Here is a 15939-nt window from a genome sequence, read left to right on the forward strand (position 1 = left end):
TGCAAATTTTCTATTTAGTTTTGAAATACAGGAAGCTCTGAAATGTGAGTTTTTTTTGTCTTATATTTTTTTTAAAGTCTTTAAAAGCAAATCCCTGTAAAATGAAACTTTCACATTCAAGCATGCATTACATTTAATGTCATTTGCTATCAAAACTGTAGAGAATAGTGAAGTGTAATAGTTTAAACTGAAGTGAGTCAATATCAAAATGTATTTCATCAGGTCTTTCAGTTAAAATGAGTATAAGAGATTATGTCCAGGTAATAAAGTTCAGTCATCCGGTAACAGTTTAAAACATTTATTTTTGTATATTATGTATTGTACCATTTAAAAAAAAAATTTGTTTTAATATATTTGTATGCAGTATTCTGTGTACCATTCATTAGTCTGAAATTATAAAGAAAACAAACTGAAAATAGCAAAACCATTCTCATTGTTTTTCCCACTGACATTGATGTCTGACTTCTTTTCGCTTTGGTACTATTTTCATAAGCAAGAGGTGCATTTTCAAAACTCAATCATACAACAACAGATAATCAGATATGCACTTTGATTTGAGCAAATTTATGTCAATTATGTAAGAACAAAGTCACAGTATCCTTTACACTGCAGAAAATGGTTCATCAATATTTAATTATTTTGTGCAAATTACTTATTTAATTGTTTTAATGATTGTACAAACCACTACACAGTGAAACTATCAGTGTCTTGTGTTTGGGTGATCTGAATGAGTTTTTCCCGATTGCTGCTAACACACTATAACTGATTCAGTTGGCACAATTTCCCAAACCATTCATTCAGCACTCAGAACAGACACATTTCTCAAAACGTTTAACACATTTTTTTTACGTCCAGTATTTTTGCAGAACTGAGAGATGACGAAGACAAAAGTCTTTTGTCAAAAAATTAAGAAACTGCTATAGTAGGCTACTGTACACTGTAATGACATTTGGCCAAAGGTGCAGATGCTGAATTTATTTATTTAAAAAAATATTTTACTGTACTGTAATTCACAGTATACTGCATTGTGTTGCATACTGGGTTCATATTCTGTGGTATTTTAACTTTTCTTCTTTGCATCTACAGTATAGTGTAATAAAGTTTTTCCTAAAGCTTGTTGATGTATTGTACTGTATCTGCACTCTTTTATTTATGTTGTATAATAGACATGTAAAATAATTACTGAGGTTTTTGTCACATTGCTACGAATTAATCTCACTGATGTTAACTGGGCAGAAAAGTAGTCTGTGTATTTGTTATGATTTGAGTGTCATTTGAGGCCAAAGTTTGATTCTGACAAAAGAGAATAATATATGACTAAAATATTAGATTTGCAATGTTGTAAACACTGGACAGCTGAAGAATTTTGGGTTTTACGTCTAGACCTCTGAAAAATGACATCAAGATTCTGAAATTAGTACCAAAGTGATGGTAAAAACTGAAATTAGACATGCATCAGATGAAGAGAGACAGATAACTGTTATATAAAATACAGGCACTGTACAATACAGTATGCCGTGTAATAATGTAAACAAAGGCCTTACCATGGTAGAGACTGCCAAATTACTGTAGCTCTAAAAAGATTCACTACAGTACATTCATATCAAATGTTCTTATTACATGTTACAATGATCTTGAAAAAGAAAATATGTACAACTGTAATGAAAGCATGAGATCAGGATTTGAAAGAATGACTAGCGGTGTTAAAAGTGGGAGGCCTGTTATATTTATCTCGTTTTAAAACTTAAAAGTAGAAAAAAAGTACTCTATTAAGACATGGAGGATACTTGAGGCAAAAAACATGCAGTATGAAATATACACATAAATCAATTATTTGAAGAAAAAAAATCCATAAAAAAAAATACTAGATACTAAAAAGAATAAAACGCACAAAAAAGCAAACTATCATTGCAATATATGGGCACTAATTGGATGTAACTTGAACCACATTAATAATCAAGTACATTTAAGTATAAACTTGCTTAAACATTAGAGAAATAATGAACTGTCAAATCTTGACATCTTTGCTCGTGTCTATTTGGACGGCTACCGAAATTAATTTCAAGTTGAATAGCCATTTAACAGTGAATTAATGAAAAGGGCTCTTGAGTGGATAAATAATTCCATCTCATCACATAATTTCATGGATGCAAAAAAAAAGAAAGAAAAAAGATATTAAGAAAAAGAACAGAAAATCATCGGAAATCAGAAAGTGCAGAAGTTCAGCAGCCGTGCTGGAGCGGGTTCAGATTACATCTGCCTTTTCTTAGATAGGGCTTCTGCTTCCTGTGAAGAAACACAGAAAGCCTTCGGGTTAGTTCAAATTAGCAGTGAGAACCTGTTCTGTACAGTAGAAGAAAGAGAAGAGCATGTCTATGAAGCACAGGCCATCAGACGGGACACTGTGTCGTAAGGCTAAACATTAGCACTCAAACATTCCTGAGAGCGGACACATACCATGCACATGAGGGGGGCATAAAGAACCCTTTTGTCTGTCAGAACACCTACCTTTGAACCTGGGGGCGCAGTCAAGCCAAGAAACGCATACACAGCATTGTCTTCACGGGCATCGAAAAATGCCTCATAGTTCTGGAGCACAGAAGCATCATTTAGGGAGCAGAAGAAGAAAAGAAAAGCATTAGAACAAGAAAGCATTGCTCAATTCTTAGAGTCTGTGCTTGAGTAAACCAGTCAAAACACAAGACTGCAGTTCTTCTGATATTTGAAAATGAGTGTCCTGCGCAACACTGAAACTTACAGAAATAGATTCATTTTGAAAGCTTCATCACCTTTGCGAAAGGCATCTATTGAGTTCGGGGAAAATATGTTCTCTTAAAGGAATATTCTGGGTTAAATCTGTGACAAGTTGTTAAAGGATTGGTTCAACCAAAAACAAATCCAGTCATAATTTATTCAGCCATATGTTGTTCCAAACTTTCTTACTACTGGGAAATACAAAAGAAGATATTATGAAGAATATTTCAGTTGTTTGTTGTTATTTTGCCAACTGCGTGTGCAACTGATATATGGTATCTGGGGAGAGGGCGTGGCTTCTGGCCATGTAGAGGAGAGGTTTGAAAACCCTGCATAGTGCACCTTAAAAGGGCTTTTGCTTTTAAAGGGAAGAGTTGAAAATATTTTCTGTGGTTATTGACGGCGTGTCACAGATACTGTATTTCAAAGAACTGTTATGTTAACCCAGAATATTTCATAATGTTTGACTAGTGTTGAGAGCTACTGTACTACCCCAACATGTGATATTTCTTATATGTACACACCCCACAATATCTCTCTTCGTTGAAGATCTGAGGAGGTAACGGGTTCCCTGAGGTTGGTCGAAAATCCTCTGGAACATTTTCCCGCATCCATTTTCTGTTGTCTTCGTCAGCTGCAATGTCACATTCCTCAAACTCAATCTTATTGACTGCCAAGAATCCCATGACATCCTGTTGCTGTTTCTTGATCTGAGGGAAATAGAAGATTAAATTACACATTCAAAATGATGGACACTAATTCTGATGTCCTCAAAAACAGTAATTATCAAAAAATAAATTTTTGATAATTACTATTGATAATTGATAAATATATTTTTGATAATTACAGACCTCTTACATGTTTTCCTGCACTAGTTCTGTTTTTATCTGGAAAAAAATTCAAGTCCAAAAGTATTTGTTTTTGTTTTGGATTGTTGTGGCCAAGCCCTATTAAAGTAACGTGTACTCGGACTAAGCTCTTACATATACCCAATTAAGTGAAAATACCTCTTTGTGTTCAAAAGCTTTAGCCATTTAAAGGCATGAAATAAACATTTATATGTAAATATGTAACGAGTGGCTGTATAAAGCGCAAAATGACAAGTAGAATAAGAGAAAAAACACTAAACAAAACAAAAAAACATGCAGGAGTAATCACAGTAAAACACAACCACATTAACATAAATGTGACGGAACACTGAACAGAGAAAACTAAGGGCTATAAATACAGAACAAAAATAATTATTGAGAACTGAACTAAGAACAGGTGTGGAACTAATGAATAACTATGAAAAATAGCAATGAACGGGAACACAGAGAAAATTAAACTAAACCGAACTGAACAAACCCCTGAAATTACACAGCCCTCCATGAAAGGCACATCCTTCACTGTAACAATATAGTCCAAAAGAGGAGGGAGGGTGGGGGCTCAGAAGGAGGATGAGGAGTCAGAGACAGGTGAGCCGACAGATAGACACCACAGACGAGTTGACGGAGGAGAAGCCAGGGAGGCGATTAAGGCAGAAGGAACCAGATGGGAACCCAGATAGAGAAGAGACACCATGGTGGAACCGATAGTGGGAGGAGCCAGGGGTCCAACCACCAGCAACGGAGCCAGTAGATCTGGAGACCCAGGCGTAGCCGAGGAGATGACGAGACTGGACGACACCATAGCTGCATGCATGCACTTGGAGAACGTCTGCGGAGGCAAAGCCAGACCAAATAAATTTTGGATTTGAATTTTCCTTTTGTAGAGGGAAGAATTGGATGACATAGGTCCAATATGGGGCGCAGACCCCCGTCCTTCTTTGGAACGAGGAAGTATGGGTGAAAAAGCCATGGTTCAAGTCAAAAGGAGGAACTTCCTCTATCGCTCCCTTCTGGAGGACATCACTTCCTGCGGAGGAACAGAAGCCTTGAGGATGATGTTCACAACAGTGGGATGAACCCCGTCGAAACGAGGAGGATGGCGATGGAAACGGAGGGTGTATCCGAATTGAATCGTGCGGAGAACCCAGCGCGACACACCTGGCAGAAGCCTCCATGCTGCCAGGTGGTAAGACAAGGGTTGCATAGGAATGGGCTCTAGTGAGAGGTGGTGGGCAGAAAGCTAAAGTTACTGGAAGAGGGCCTAAGGCATCCTCTGACAGCGAAGAGAGGCCCATGAAGACTAATGAGGAGGTTTTTCTCATTTTGGGGTCTGGTGTAGAGGCTGGAACATCCGACTCGGGGAGAAAGCCAGATGCGTCTCCTGTCGGGGGTGAACAAGAAAAGGTATTGAGGGGAGATAGCCTGAAGCGTCTCCGTCCATCAATACAGGAAGATGCTGTTGGTAACTTAACTCCGTATCCCGAAGCGTGCATGGTGGTGGGTATAACAGATTTTGATTCGAAGAGCATCTGTGAAAGGTGAGTGGCCAGCATGTCCTCAACTGCTGGAATGCAAGTATAGCCCTGATCCACAGAACCAGCCAGGTTGGGTTGCCGCATTAGTCAAACGAGCGGACAAAGGCTGCTTCCAGGGTCTTGAGATCTCGTAATGAAGATCGCTGAAAAATGGCAGCTTCCTTCTAATGGGGCGCAAATTAGATTGGCCGCTCAAAAAATGTTCGTCGAGCTTGGAGGACTGAAAATCACGAGGATGTTGAGCTTCTCGTATTCATGAAGGGCCTCCGCCACTTAATTTGTCACAGAGCAACGGGGAAGAGCGGATGAATCCTTCTCAAAGCAAGCATAGTTTAGCGTAGTGGAATGTTTTAAGCTTAAAGGGATACTCCACCAATTTTTCATATTAAACTGTTATTCCCTTAACTAAGACGAGTTGATACATACCTCTCTCGTCTCAGTGCGTGCACTATATCGCTCTGTCTTGCGGCAAAACTTTGTTAGCACTTAGCTTAGCCCAGTTCATTCAATAGGGGCCAAGCAGAGAAGCTACCAAACACCTCCACGTTTTCCCTATTTAAATACAGTTACTCGAGTAGTGTAACTCGACCTAGGACGGGGACACAAAACAAAACGTAGCGCTTTTCTAAGCGTGTAAAATGGAGAACTATATTGTATGGCGGAATACCATAGCAAGTGCTTGGGAGCTCTTCGACTTGGCGCAGTAAGATCTTCACTCGTTCACACGTTGGTTTTATTGACGTAAATGAGCGGGGGCCGGTGAGAGGATTTTTCACGAGTGAAGATATTACTGCGCCAAGTCGAAGAGCTCCCAAGCACTCTGCTTGGCCCCTATTGAATGCTAACAAAGTTTCGCCGCAAGACAGTGCGATTTAGTGCACGCACTGAGACGAGAGGTATGTATCAACTCGTCTTAGTTAAGGGAATAACATAGTTTAATATGAAAAAACAGTGGAGTATCCCTTTAAAATTCTGGCAAACCTTGCAGCCAGAAGCACCATAAATAGCCTCCCGTGCATGCATTTCACACACTTACATGCGGGTCGTCTCTTGCAATGAAATGAGAAGACTGTGGCTGACAATGACGCTCCATTGTGCTTCACCGAGATGATCACGAAGCAAGTTCCACTACATCCGGTCGCTGAAGCACAAAAAGTGAATATCCAAAACAAAATCGCTTAACTAGCATGGGCCAGATAAACCACTTCTGAAGAAGAAGAAAATCTAAGGAGCAGATGATGCATTCAGTATTAAGAGTGAGTGATGAGCACCGCTAAATTGAGCCAATGAATTGGCGTGTTTCTATACGCGTTTGAACAATCAGCACCGCCCCAAGGGCGTTCCCATTGCATTCGGTCTGAATTAAATTATACATCATGTTTTTCTTGTCAGTCAACGTGTGTTTGCAAACCACTGCGCACACAGACATCATTCGCCATCAGCACGTTTCACGTATGCTGTGCAGACAGAGTCAGAATGGCAGGCAAACAACCTAACTTTCCTTCTGAATCTGAACTGACAACAAGTGGCAAGTACTGTATCTACATTTCAGGCTCGGCAGTTCTATGTCCCCCGGACTTTGCCCCATACAGATAATTCAGTGAGATTTAATAGTGTTGCCACTATGTCCTGATATCACATATGAATATAACTGGTCAACTTCTGAACTGGAGTAATTTAACAATCACATTTATGTATGCAACCAAGCGCTTCTGTTTCTTCCCTCACTCTACTGTAAAGTTTTCTCACCGGAGAATAACACATGATGTAATCCAATAACGTTGTCTCTGGCCGTCTCGCTTATAGTCATGTATTTTGGAGGAGGCGTGGCTTTGGACGGTGATTAGCAGGGAGGGTTGGATCATATGCTTTCAATGCTACCAGGCTAAAGTTAGTATTTTCTAGGGGTGTGCGATATTACGATTTTTGATCGTGGACGATTAAAATGTCTCCACGATCTGCTTTTGAAGAAATATCGTAGGATCGTGCATTTTATCAGTTTGCATTTCTGGCGCCTCCGTCTCAACATACTGTACAGCGCGACGTATATCCACATGAAATGCAGTGGAACGGGACACTGTAGTTCATAAAAATTAATTATTTGCATGTGCTTTAAAGCCTTGCTGGTTAAACATGTCATTCGCTGCTGATGCGCTGTTCTAACGGGCGCTTTTCTGAGTGCAAACACCCGACGTGCGCATGCACTAAAAGCATGTCTAACAGCGCCTGATTACTGGGCTAAGTTATCTCTCGAGTCTTATTGCGCTAATACTGTCAAATACACACAAGGTTTACATAAACAAAGTTGGTTATGTCTAAAGTGAAAGAACAATAGAAAAAAATTAAGAAAAAAATCTGCTTGTCAAATGTGTGTAGACTCGTTGCGCGCAGATCTTAAAGTGACAGTAGCCCTAATAGTAAACATGCAGTCGCTTGTCCTTAAAGGGACAGTTACCCAAAAATAAAAATTCTGTCATTATTTACTCACTCTCTAATGTTGTTCCAAACCTGTATTAATTTCTTTCTTGTGCTGAACACAAAAGAAGATATTTTGAGGAGTGTGGCTAACCAGGCGGTTGCTGGTCCCCATTGACTACCATAGTAGGAAAAAACTATTTATGGAAGTCACTGGGGTACATCAACTGTTTGGTTACCCACATTCCTCCAAATAACTTTTATTTTCAACAGAAGAGGGAGACTTATTCGGGTTTAAAACGGCTTGAGAGAATTTAAATTTTTGGGAGAACTATCCCTGTTAATAAAACAACAAAATACAAAGAGCATCTCACTCACTCTTGACTGAGAACTTTAATAGTAGCTTTAATAAGAATCAATGTAAAATGTATACAGTAAAGTCTATGTTGTGTTTTATTTTCATATTTGTTCATTTAATGACTTTCTTCAATGCTGTTAAATACACCTGTAGCTGAAAAAATAAAGCACTGTTTATTTAATTTGTATATTAAGTTGTGTATGTGTATCTTTGTTCTTAATTTTTAATAACAAAGAAAATGACAAATATTTTTTATCTTCGCCACTTTGGCCTAAATGTCTGCCATTCTTTTTTATTTTATATTTTGTTACCTAAGGCTTTGTTTTTAAAATAGGGACATTAGTTTGGCTGTGATGCTCAGTCACTTAGTAAAACCAATAGTAACCAACATGAAACATGAAAAGGAATCGTGATTAAAATCGTGAATCGTGATTTTCCTGAAAAAAATCGTGATATGATATTTTTGCCATATCGCCCACCCCTAAGACCACCTACTGCACCTTTAAGTCCCATGATAGTTTCTATTACAATATTATTTTCTTATTACGCTTCACAAATCAACCTGAATGTCAACCATTGTTTTCAAACTCTGTTCCAGGAAACACCAACAGTGCACATTTTGGATGTCTCCCTTATCTGACCCATTCATATCAGGTCGTGGAATCTCTACTGGTGAGCTGATGATTGGAATAAAATACAGTATATCATCGCTTATTTAATATCTTATTTAAAACTTGACATGACTTAAAATGATGATCTGAAAGTAAGGCACTAAGCTTCCCTTGGTGATTTTACAAATCAGCTGGGCACAACCTAACGTGGGGCTATAGTAACACACTTGAGTAACACTTTATTTGACAGTGTCCTTGTTACATGTTACATGTACTTACCATAGTAATGACAGCAAATTATGCATAATTACATGCAACTAATCCTCAACCAAATCCTAATCCTACCCTAACCCTAGTAAGTACATGTAGTTACTTGATATTACTCAGTACTTAAATATATAATTACACTGTAACAATGACACCTTAAAATAAAGTGTAACCCACACTTGTTTTAAATACTTCCAACATGATGAAACTTAGTGTCTTTACTATTTGCAATATCAACACTATATATATATAGAGAGAGAGAGAGAAAAATTGGGCCGAAATTCTGAAATCTTTGGAAGATATCACTGAACATTTATTTGAACATAGCAAATGTAAATATCATATGTTTCTTTTTTCGTCTATATTTTTGTGTTTATTTAAAATTAGACAAATCTGATCTTATTTTAATCTCCAATCTGTTATTTAACAGTTTAGTTGGTTATTTAGTGCTTCACTAACTAGCAGAAGACACTAGCCAGGTTTAAACCCCAGTTGTGCAGGTATTAGAACTATGCTATTATATACTTTTATGAATCCAATTGACAAACCATGAGAAAAAGATGAATTAAGACTGTCAATGTTCAGAAATTGTTAATTATCATTGATCTGAACTATGCTGTATAGCTGTTTTTTTTTTTTTTTTGCGGTTTGTTGTCAAACTAAAAAAAAAAAAAAAAAAAAAAATGCCATTATTTTATATGAAAACGTTTATAATTGTATTTTATTGAAACATTATTTTAGTTTGTCAGATATATTTTTATAAGATCGGATAACATTTTAAGCTGTCATATGGCCATGTTACAATGGTCCCACTATGGGGCATGTTGTCCCATTTCCCTTCCATTCTTTCAGGGTAAATCAAGAAAAAAAGTATACACTGTATTAATGAAACAAAACCACATAATTGTACTTGACATGTGGGAAATTAATGTGGGAAAAAATTAATACTCAGAACCTGAGCTTCTCTGAAAGTGGATTTACACAAACTGAGAAAGTCAAAACGTGCTGGGTTGTGCCCCGCTCCCCCTTAGTACTGCATTTGTGGCTATTTGTGACCAACAATAAAATAAAAATAGCTAATCAACAGTTAATCAAATGTTACTAGCCTATATGGTTGTAGTTATTCTTTTTTTTAAGAAATGTGAAAACGGTTTAAACTAATTTGATTGATTGAGATCGATGATTTTGATTTTACTAAATTAACAGTATGGTAATATAAACGTTATAAATATAGTAGGCGATTGGTTGCTTGCTGTTATTCTAAGACAAATTTAACACTTAACCTGTGTCAACATCAAACTAATAGCCTATATTATTTGGCAATGGACTAAAAATAAACAAACAAAAAATAAACAAACAAACCAGTGGCATTTGCCTCCTCGTTTAAAACCACATGCCACTGGTGGCTGGAGCATGAGCTAGTCGAGAGCATGAGATGTGTCGCTGTCATTCCAGTGTTACATAACTCAGCGTATCTAGAGCACAAGTTTTCGCGAACTCACCAAATTAGGAAGTGCTGCAGCCAAATCACCTGCTGGACTCTGGAGGAATAGCCCCCTCTAGCGTGCTCACTGTACACAGTGTGAATACTGTTATTTAAAACTTTTCAACAGTTAAGATGCAAATAAAACATACTCTTAAAACTGCCAGGGGCCATTCTGGGTCAAGTCTCTAGTCTACATGCACATTGTTTTTTGAGCAGGCTATAGTCGAGCATGAGTGATTGCCAGCACACTAATAAGGAAGTGGTTAACTATCACCTTCAACACCATATTTAGACTGTTGTGTTTTTCTCAGTTAAATTAGCTTATAAACAAAATAATAGTTTAGAGCAGTATTTATGCTGATGTTTCAGTAATCAATATAATGTTTTCGGTCTGACTAATAATAATAATATACTTAATAAAATAATAGCCTATAATTTTCGTGGCAAGCATAATTTCCACCCAAATGTGGGCTATTATTCGTGTCACACACGTTATTGTTACTATGTAAAACTAATTGAATGCGTCATCGACGACATCATAAAAAATGAGGGGGAAATTAAAAGAAAAAGAAAAAAAAGGACAAAGATTGTGGACTTTTCTTACACTTTTTGATCCCTCATTAATTTATTGACTTCACTGTGGTAACAATTGTTGTTGCGTTTTGGCTTATCAGTTGTGGTAAAATGTTGTAATGTCGCATGTTTTCAATTAATCTAGTGTCTGAAGTTCTTACCGATGTTGATCCGGAGGATGATGCGATGTAAACTTTAATCACCATAATTACAAATTCTTTCTAACAGGATGCAAACAACAATCTCCGGGGGAAGGTTAACGGCACAACAGCGATGTAAAAATCCACATTCACTCCGTCAGTCTCGATGAGAATCTGTTCATTCCGGTTAAGATCTGTCCTCATTATTGCCCTTCTCTCTTTCTTTTACCCCTCCTCGTTCTCCGCCTCCTCTACAGCAAAACATGGCTTGCAGAACTCTTTCTGCTTTATCAGAAATAGTCCATCTAAGAACTAGAATGTGTTTTCAATAAAGTAGGCTACAAGTGAAAACAGGACTGGTGTGAAATGTTCAGCTTTCTCAAATCGAGCAACAAATGTGAGAAAGTTATAGCAGCCATGAACGACTACACAAAGCCATCGCCGTGCACGCTGTGTGTGTGTGTGTGCGGTTTGAACAATTTCAGTGTTACCTCTGCTTATATGTGAATTGTGTTATAACACATTTAAATAGTTCTATATGTTTAGTGGCGAAAACACACATTATTCTGAGTTCATGTAGGCTATATGCTACAAAATCTGTAGCGGTGGTGACACGTATGAACTGTGCAGCAATATCCACCGAATAAAAGTTCTGTTTGCTTGCTTCGCAGTTTTAACATGCTTATTTTATCACCGTGCGACAGAACAAACGCCCTGTTAACCAAACTGACTGTCCACACTAAGTAACCGCGAACGCAGTTTTCTCTTTCTCTCACATTTTATCTCTCTCTCTTTTTTTTTCTTCTCTTTTTTTTTGCTTGTAGCAAATCTGTCATCTGCAGGCTTGAGAAACAAACTCTAACCCGACACAATTCCAGGGCGCCATTTTGAACTATACATAAATGGCAAAGCTGCTATGAAATTGCAAAAGCACAAGGGTCGTTTTTTCTCGTTAAAAAGTAAACTAATGAAGAGGCACATTTAAGTCTGGGCGGAATACATATATTCTTAGCCTTTCTTTCTTATGGTACTGTCGACATTTTTTCAGAGATACCGGCTCGGATCTTTGTCATGCTTGGCTCTCAGCGCTGATTGGTTTAACGACACATCAGTCACGCCTAAGCTCCCCCCTTATCCCATTCAGTCCCTTGCTAATGTTCTTCTGTTTACTATTGTGTTAAGTGTACTGCGCTGAGCACGTATATGCTGAGTTCTCCTCTAAAGCAGCAGTTTACCGTGTGTTTTACTGAATATCTTTAGGAATCCAACATGCCTAAAAGAAAGGTACGTATCCTTTTGTTTGTTCGCGCGCGCACACACACCTACATAATCATGGAGGCATTGTTCGGTGTCGATATAGCCATATTTATGTGGTTTATTTATTATTTGTTTTGCTAAATATATATATCTGCATACTTTTAAAATATGTAACACTTAAATCCGCACAGCATATATCTACAGTTTACACCGTATGTGCGAGATTTCGTGCTCAAGTAGGCTATGTTTTGCTGGTTTCCTGTGGGGTCAGCCATGCTGTGTAAGAAGAAACTCTTACAAAAAACCCATCACGAAACATCCACTTATACTAAAAATTACTTGTGCAATACTAAAGATTGAGAACGCACTGAAATGGACAATAACAGTGTTATTATTTTATAGTCTTTGTTCTTGTGAGCAGATGGCTGTAATGGCGCTCAAGTACCGAAAGATGGCGCTGTCGCCAGCTCCTCCTCTCACAGCTCACTATAGGGGTTGGTTGTGCTATTAATAAGGGATGGTTGAGCTGAACTAATGAGTTTACTTATACTGGCCACTGGATGTGTTTATTATTGGTCTTATATTTGGATGATGTGTGCAAATGTAAAATTATAATAAAAGTATTGTAAGTTTTAAAAAGTATATTATTTGAATTATATTCATTTAATTCTAAATAAAGGTTTTGTTGAGCTCATGTTTTTATTTTTTCATCCACAGAGAGCAGATGGTGTTGCAAAGGATGAGGTGAATTTATTTGTATATTTAAACTTTTTTTTTTATGCCACTTGGTTTATATGATTGTTTATTGAAAAGTTTTCCTTTATTAATAGTTGTATGCATATTTGACTCATCTTTGTACTCTTTTCAGCCTAAGAGGAGATCTGCACGGTTATCGACAGTACGTATGTTGCCATTATCAGATGTTGTTTATGTGTGATATGTTTATGCTTAAAAATGCCAACTAGACTAGACTCTAAAATATCAAGGCAAGGACACATTTTGAACACAAATTTTATTTTTGTACTTACTCAATAATGGAATTTGGCCTCATGGAACATATTTAACAAATTAAACTTACGTTTTTTTTTTTTTTACATTTTACAACAGTTTTGTTTTAAACTTTGTTTTATAATTTCAGTTTGAACAATGCCTCAAATATGGTGAATGTGTCTTTTTCATTTATAGAGGCCAGATCCTGCGAAGGCTGAACCCAAATCAAAAAGGACAGCTAAGGTAAATAGAAACAGATAGCTAACAAACCAACAATAAAACTGTAACTTTAGAACAATATTTTAGTACTTTAACAAAGTACTGTTAATGTATGTGAGCGAGTTTACACACGTGCAAATGTTCAGTGGATAAGTTCTGTTTATGGATTCAGTAACACAATGTGCTGCCAATCATTTACTTCCTCTGTAGAAAGACAAAGCAGTCAATGTCAAAAAGGAGGACAAAAAGACCAAGATGAAGGCCAAGGAGTCCTCAGAGTCTGCAGCCAACGAGGAAAACCACTCTGAAAATGGAGATGCGAAGGTCAGTGCGGTGTTATAATTCCACTGCCGCATGATATCACACATTCAACACAGACCTGTAAAGTCACAGCATTTTTTTTTTTTAATGAGCCCGTTATACTTTGATTTCGTTTTATGAAATGATGTTACTCTTGGATATTTTATGGCTATGACATGCAAAATGACTGATTCTCCCTTTATTTTTCTCAACGCATCCTCAGGTCGCAAAGACTCACAAAGAAACAAAGGAAGCAAAGTCCGAGTAGCACTATTGCATCCCATCAACACTCTCGTTGCAACTCCTCATCACTCCTAAGTGTTGTGTCATTGTCCAACCTCCAAGGCATATTGTTAACAAATAAATATTTTTATCAATGGTTTTATAAGTATCAGTACAAATCTTTAGCACAAACTGAAGCTAAATACTGAGCACCTTGTAGATTTGCAGTGATTGTTTCTGCGAGAATGCAGTGAGTGTTTTCTTAAATTGTTTCCACATGCTCTCCATTCTTCTTCCTCACACTTGTTTTTAAGTTTTTCCAAGTGATTATACATGGCTGGGGGAAATTGACTTTTTAACCTCATGCGTTTTTTTCCTTGCTGTTTATCCATTTGCCCTAGATTTTGATGTATTATTCATAAGAGGAATAATAATTAAACAGAGAGCTGAGGCCCGTTTCAGAAAGGAGGTTTAGTGAAAACTCTGAGTATGTTAACCCTGAAATGAGGGAAACTCTGGGATTCCCATCTCAGGGTAAATCAACTCAAGAGTTCACGTTTTGACTCAGAGTTGGTTGAACCTCCTTATTGAAACGGACCCCTGATGGGCCCAAAAACAAACTGATAATTAAAAATGGCAGCTTATTAAAGATCATAATGTTTTCATGCAAATTGTAATTTTTTTACTATGTGATTCCGACATTTATTGAAGTCCGCAGGTTGTTATGTACTCTCTGATGTTGCAGTGTCTGCTAATAAAAAACGGTGGAATTTCCTCACTTTTGCCTCTTACTTTTTTTTTCTTCAAAAATGATGATCCAGAAAGCAATAAATTTGACACTAAATTGATGTAAATGAGAATACTCAAAGAAACTGGAAGCTTTATTGATCACGCTAGTGTCACTTCCCTTACGAAAAGTTTATTCAAGTTAGCTATAGACCACTTTGGAGTCAACGTCACGGTTTGGGTCATTTGCAGCTGCGGAGCGCAATGTTTCTTTTTTACACTAAAAATAAGAAAGTATACATTCAGTCTATTTTGTATGTATTTCTCAGAAAATGCACTTAAATATTTGACCTGTACTTGTGCTCAATCTTTTGATCGAGATATACTTAAAAGTATAATTAAGTATTCTTGGCTTGTAGTTGTTTACCCTTTTGATTAAGTAGCCTATTAAATACTTTTTTAATGTAGTTTTACATACTATCTTGTAAAACTTACATTGTTTGAAAATATTGATTTATAAAGAAAACGGATATGTTTCTTATTCAGAATTTTTGTGTAGGGTTGTGTGAAGCTAGAATAAAATATTCTGCATTGTGGTCGTGTCTAGGCGCAGGTCCTCCATCTGATCTGGATACTGCCCGGATCCGGCTGATTTCAGTAAACCTCGGAATAAACCGAAAGACTAACATTAGCGTAGATGTCATTCTTCTTATGATGTAACGAGTACATCGGGTGTTATAGGAAGTGTCCCTGGTTCTGGCTGACCTAATCTATGCAGCCTAATAACCATTTAACTGATTTAAATAATAGAAATGTATAATTTTCTATGTAAGCCTATGCCAGGTAAAAGAGATGTGTTTTTAGTCTAGATTTGAACTGACAGAGTGTTTCTGCTTCCCGGACAATGGTAGGAAGACTGTTCCAAAGTTTTGGTGCTAAATAGGAAAAGGATCTACCGCCAGCAGTAGATTTTGATATTCTAGGTACTATTAACTGGCCGGAAATTTGAGATCGCAGTAGACGTGAAGGACTATAATGCGTTAAGAGCTCGCTCAAGTACTGCGGAGCTAAACCATTTAGTGCTTTGTAGGTACTCAGCAATATTTTAAAATGTATCCCATGTTTATAGGGAGCCAGTGCAGTGTTGACAGAACTGGGCTAATATGGTCATACTTCCTGGTTCTGGCAAGAACTCGAGCTGCTGCGTTTTGGACCAA

General features: G+C 37.3%; 2 protein-coding genes across 2 annotated transcripts; one reads left to right on the plus strand and one right to left on the minus strand.

The window, feature by feature from the left end:
* Window positions 1–284: 284 nt before the first annotated feature.
* sh3bgrl (SH3 domain binding glutamate-rich protein like) lies at window positions 285–11323 on the minus strand. Its single transcript, XM_079630281.1, has 4 exons — window positions 11030–11323; window positions 3279–3464; window positions 2509–2589; window positions 285–2286 (listed from the first exon to the last, which is right to left on the minus strand). The coding sequence occupies exons 1-4, from the start codon at window positions 11072–11074 to the stop codon at window positions 2251–2253; spliced, it is 348 nt and encodes a 115-aa protein (XP_079486407.1). The 5' UTR covers window positions 11075–11323; the 3' UTR covers window positions 285–2250.
* Window positions 11324–12153: 830 nt separating this feature from the next.
* Window positions 12154–14774, plus strand: hmgn6 (high mobility group nucleosome binding domain 6). The gene is made up of 6 exons (XM_079630282.1): window positions 12154–12292; window positions 12983–13009; window positions 13134–13163; window positions 13451–13498; window positions 13685–13798; window positions 13998–14774. The coding sequence occupies exons 1-6, from the start codon at window positions 12278–12280 to the stop codon at window positions 14040–14042; spliced, it is 279 nt and encodes a 92-aa protein (XP_079486408.1). The 5' UTR covers window positions 12154–12277; the 3' UTR covers window positions 14043–14774.
* Window positions 14775–15939: the final 1165 nt, after the last annotated feature.

This window comes from Phoxinus phoxinus, assembly GCF_949152265.1.
Source record: "Phoxinus phoxinus genome assembly, chromosome: 12".
NCBI lineage: Eukaryota > Metazoa > Chordata > Actinopteri > Cypriniformes > Leuciscidae > Phoxinus > Phoxinus phoxinus.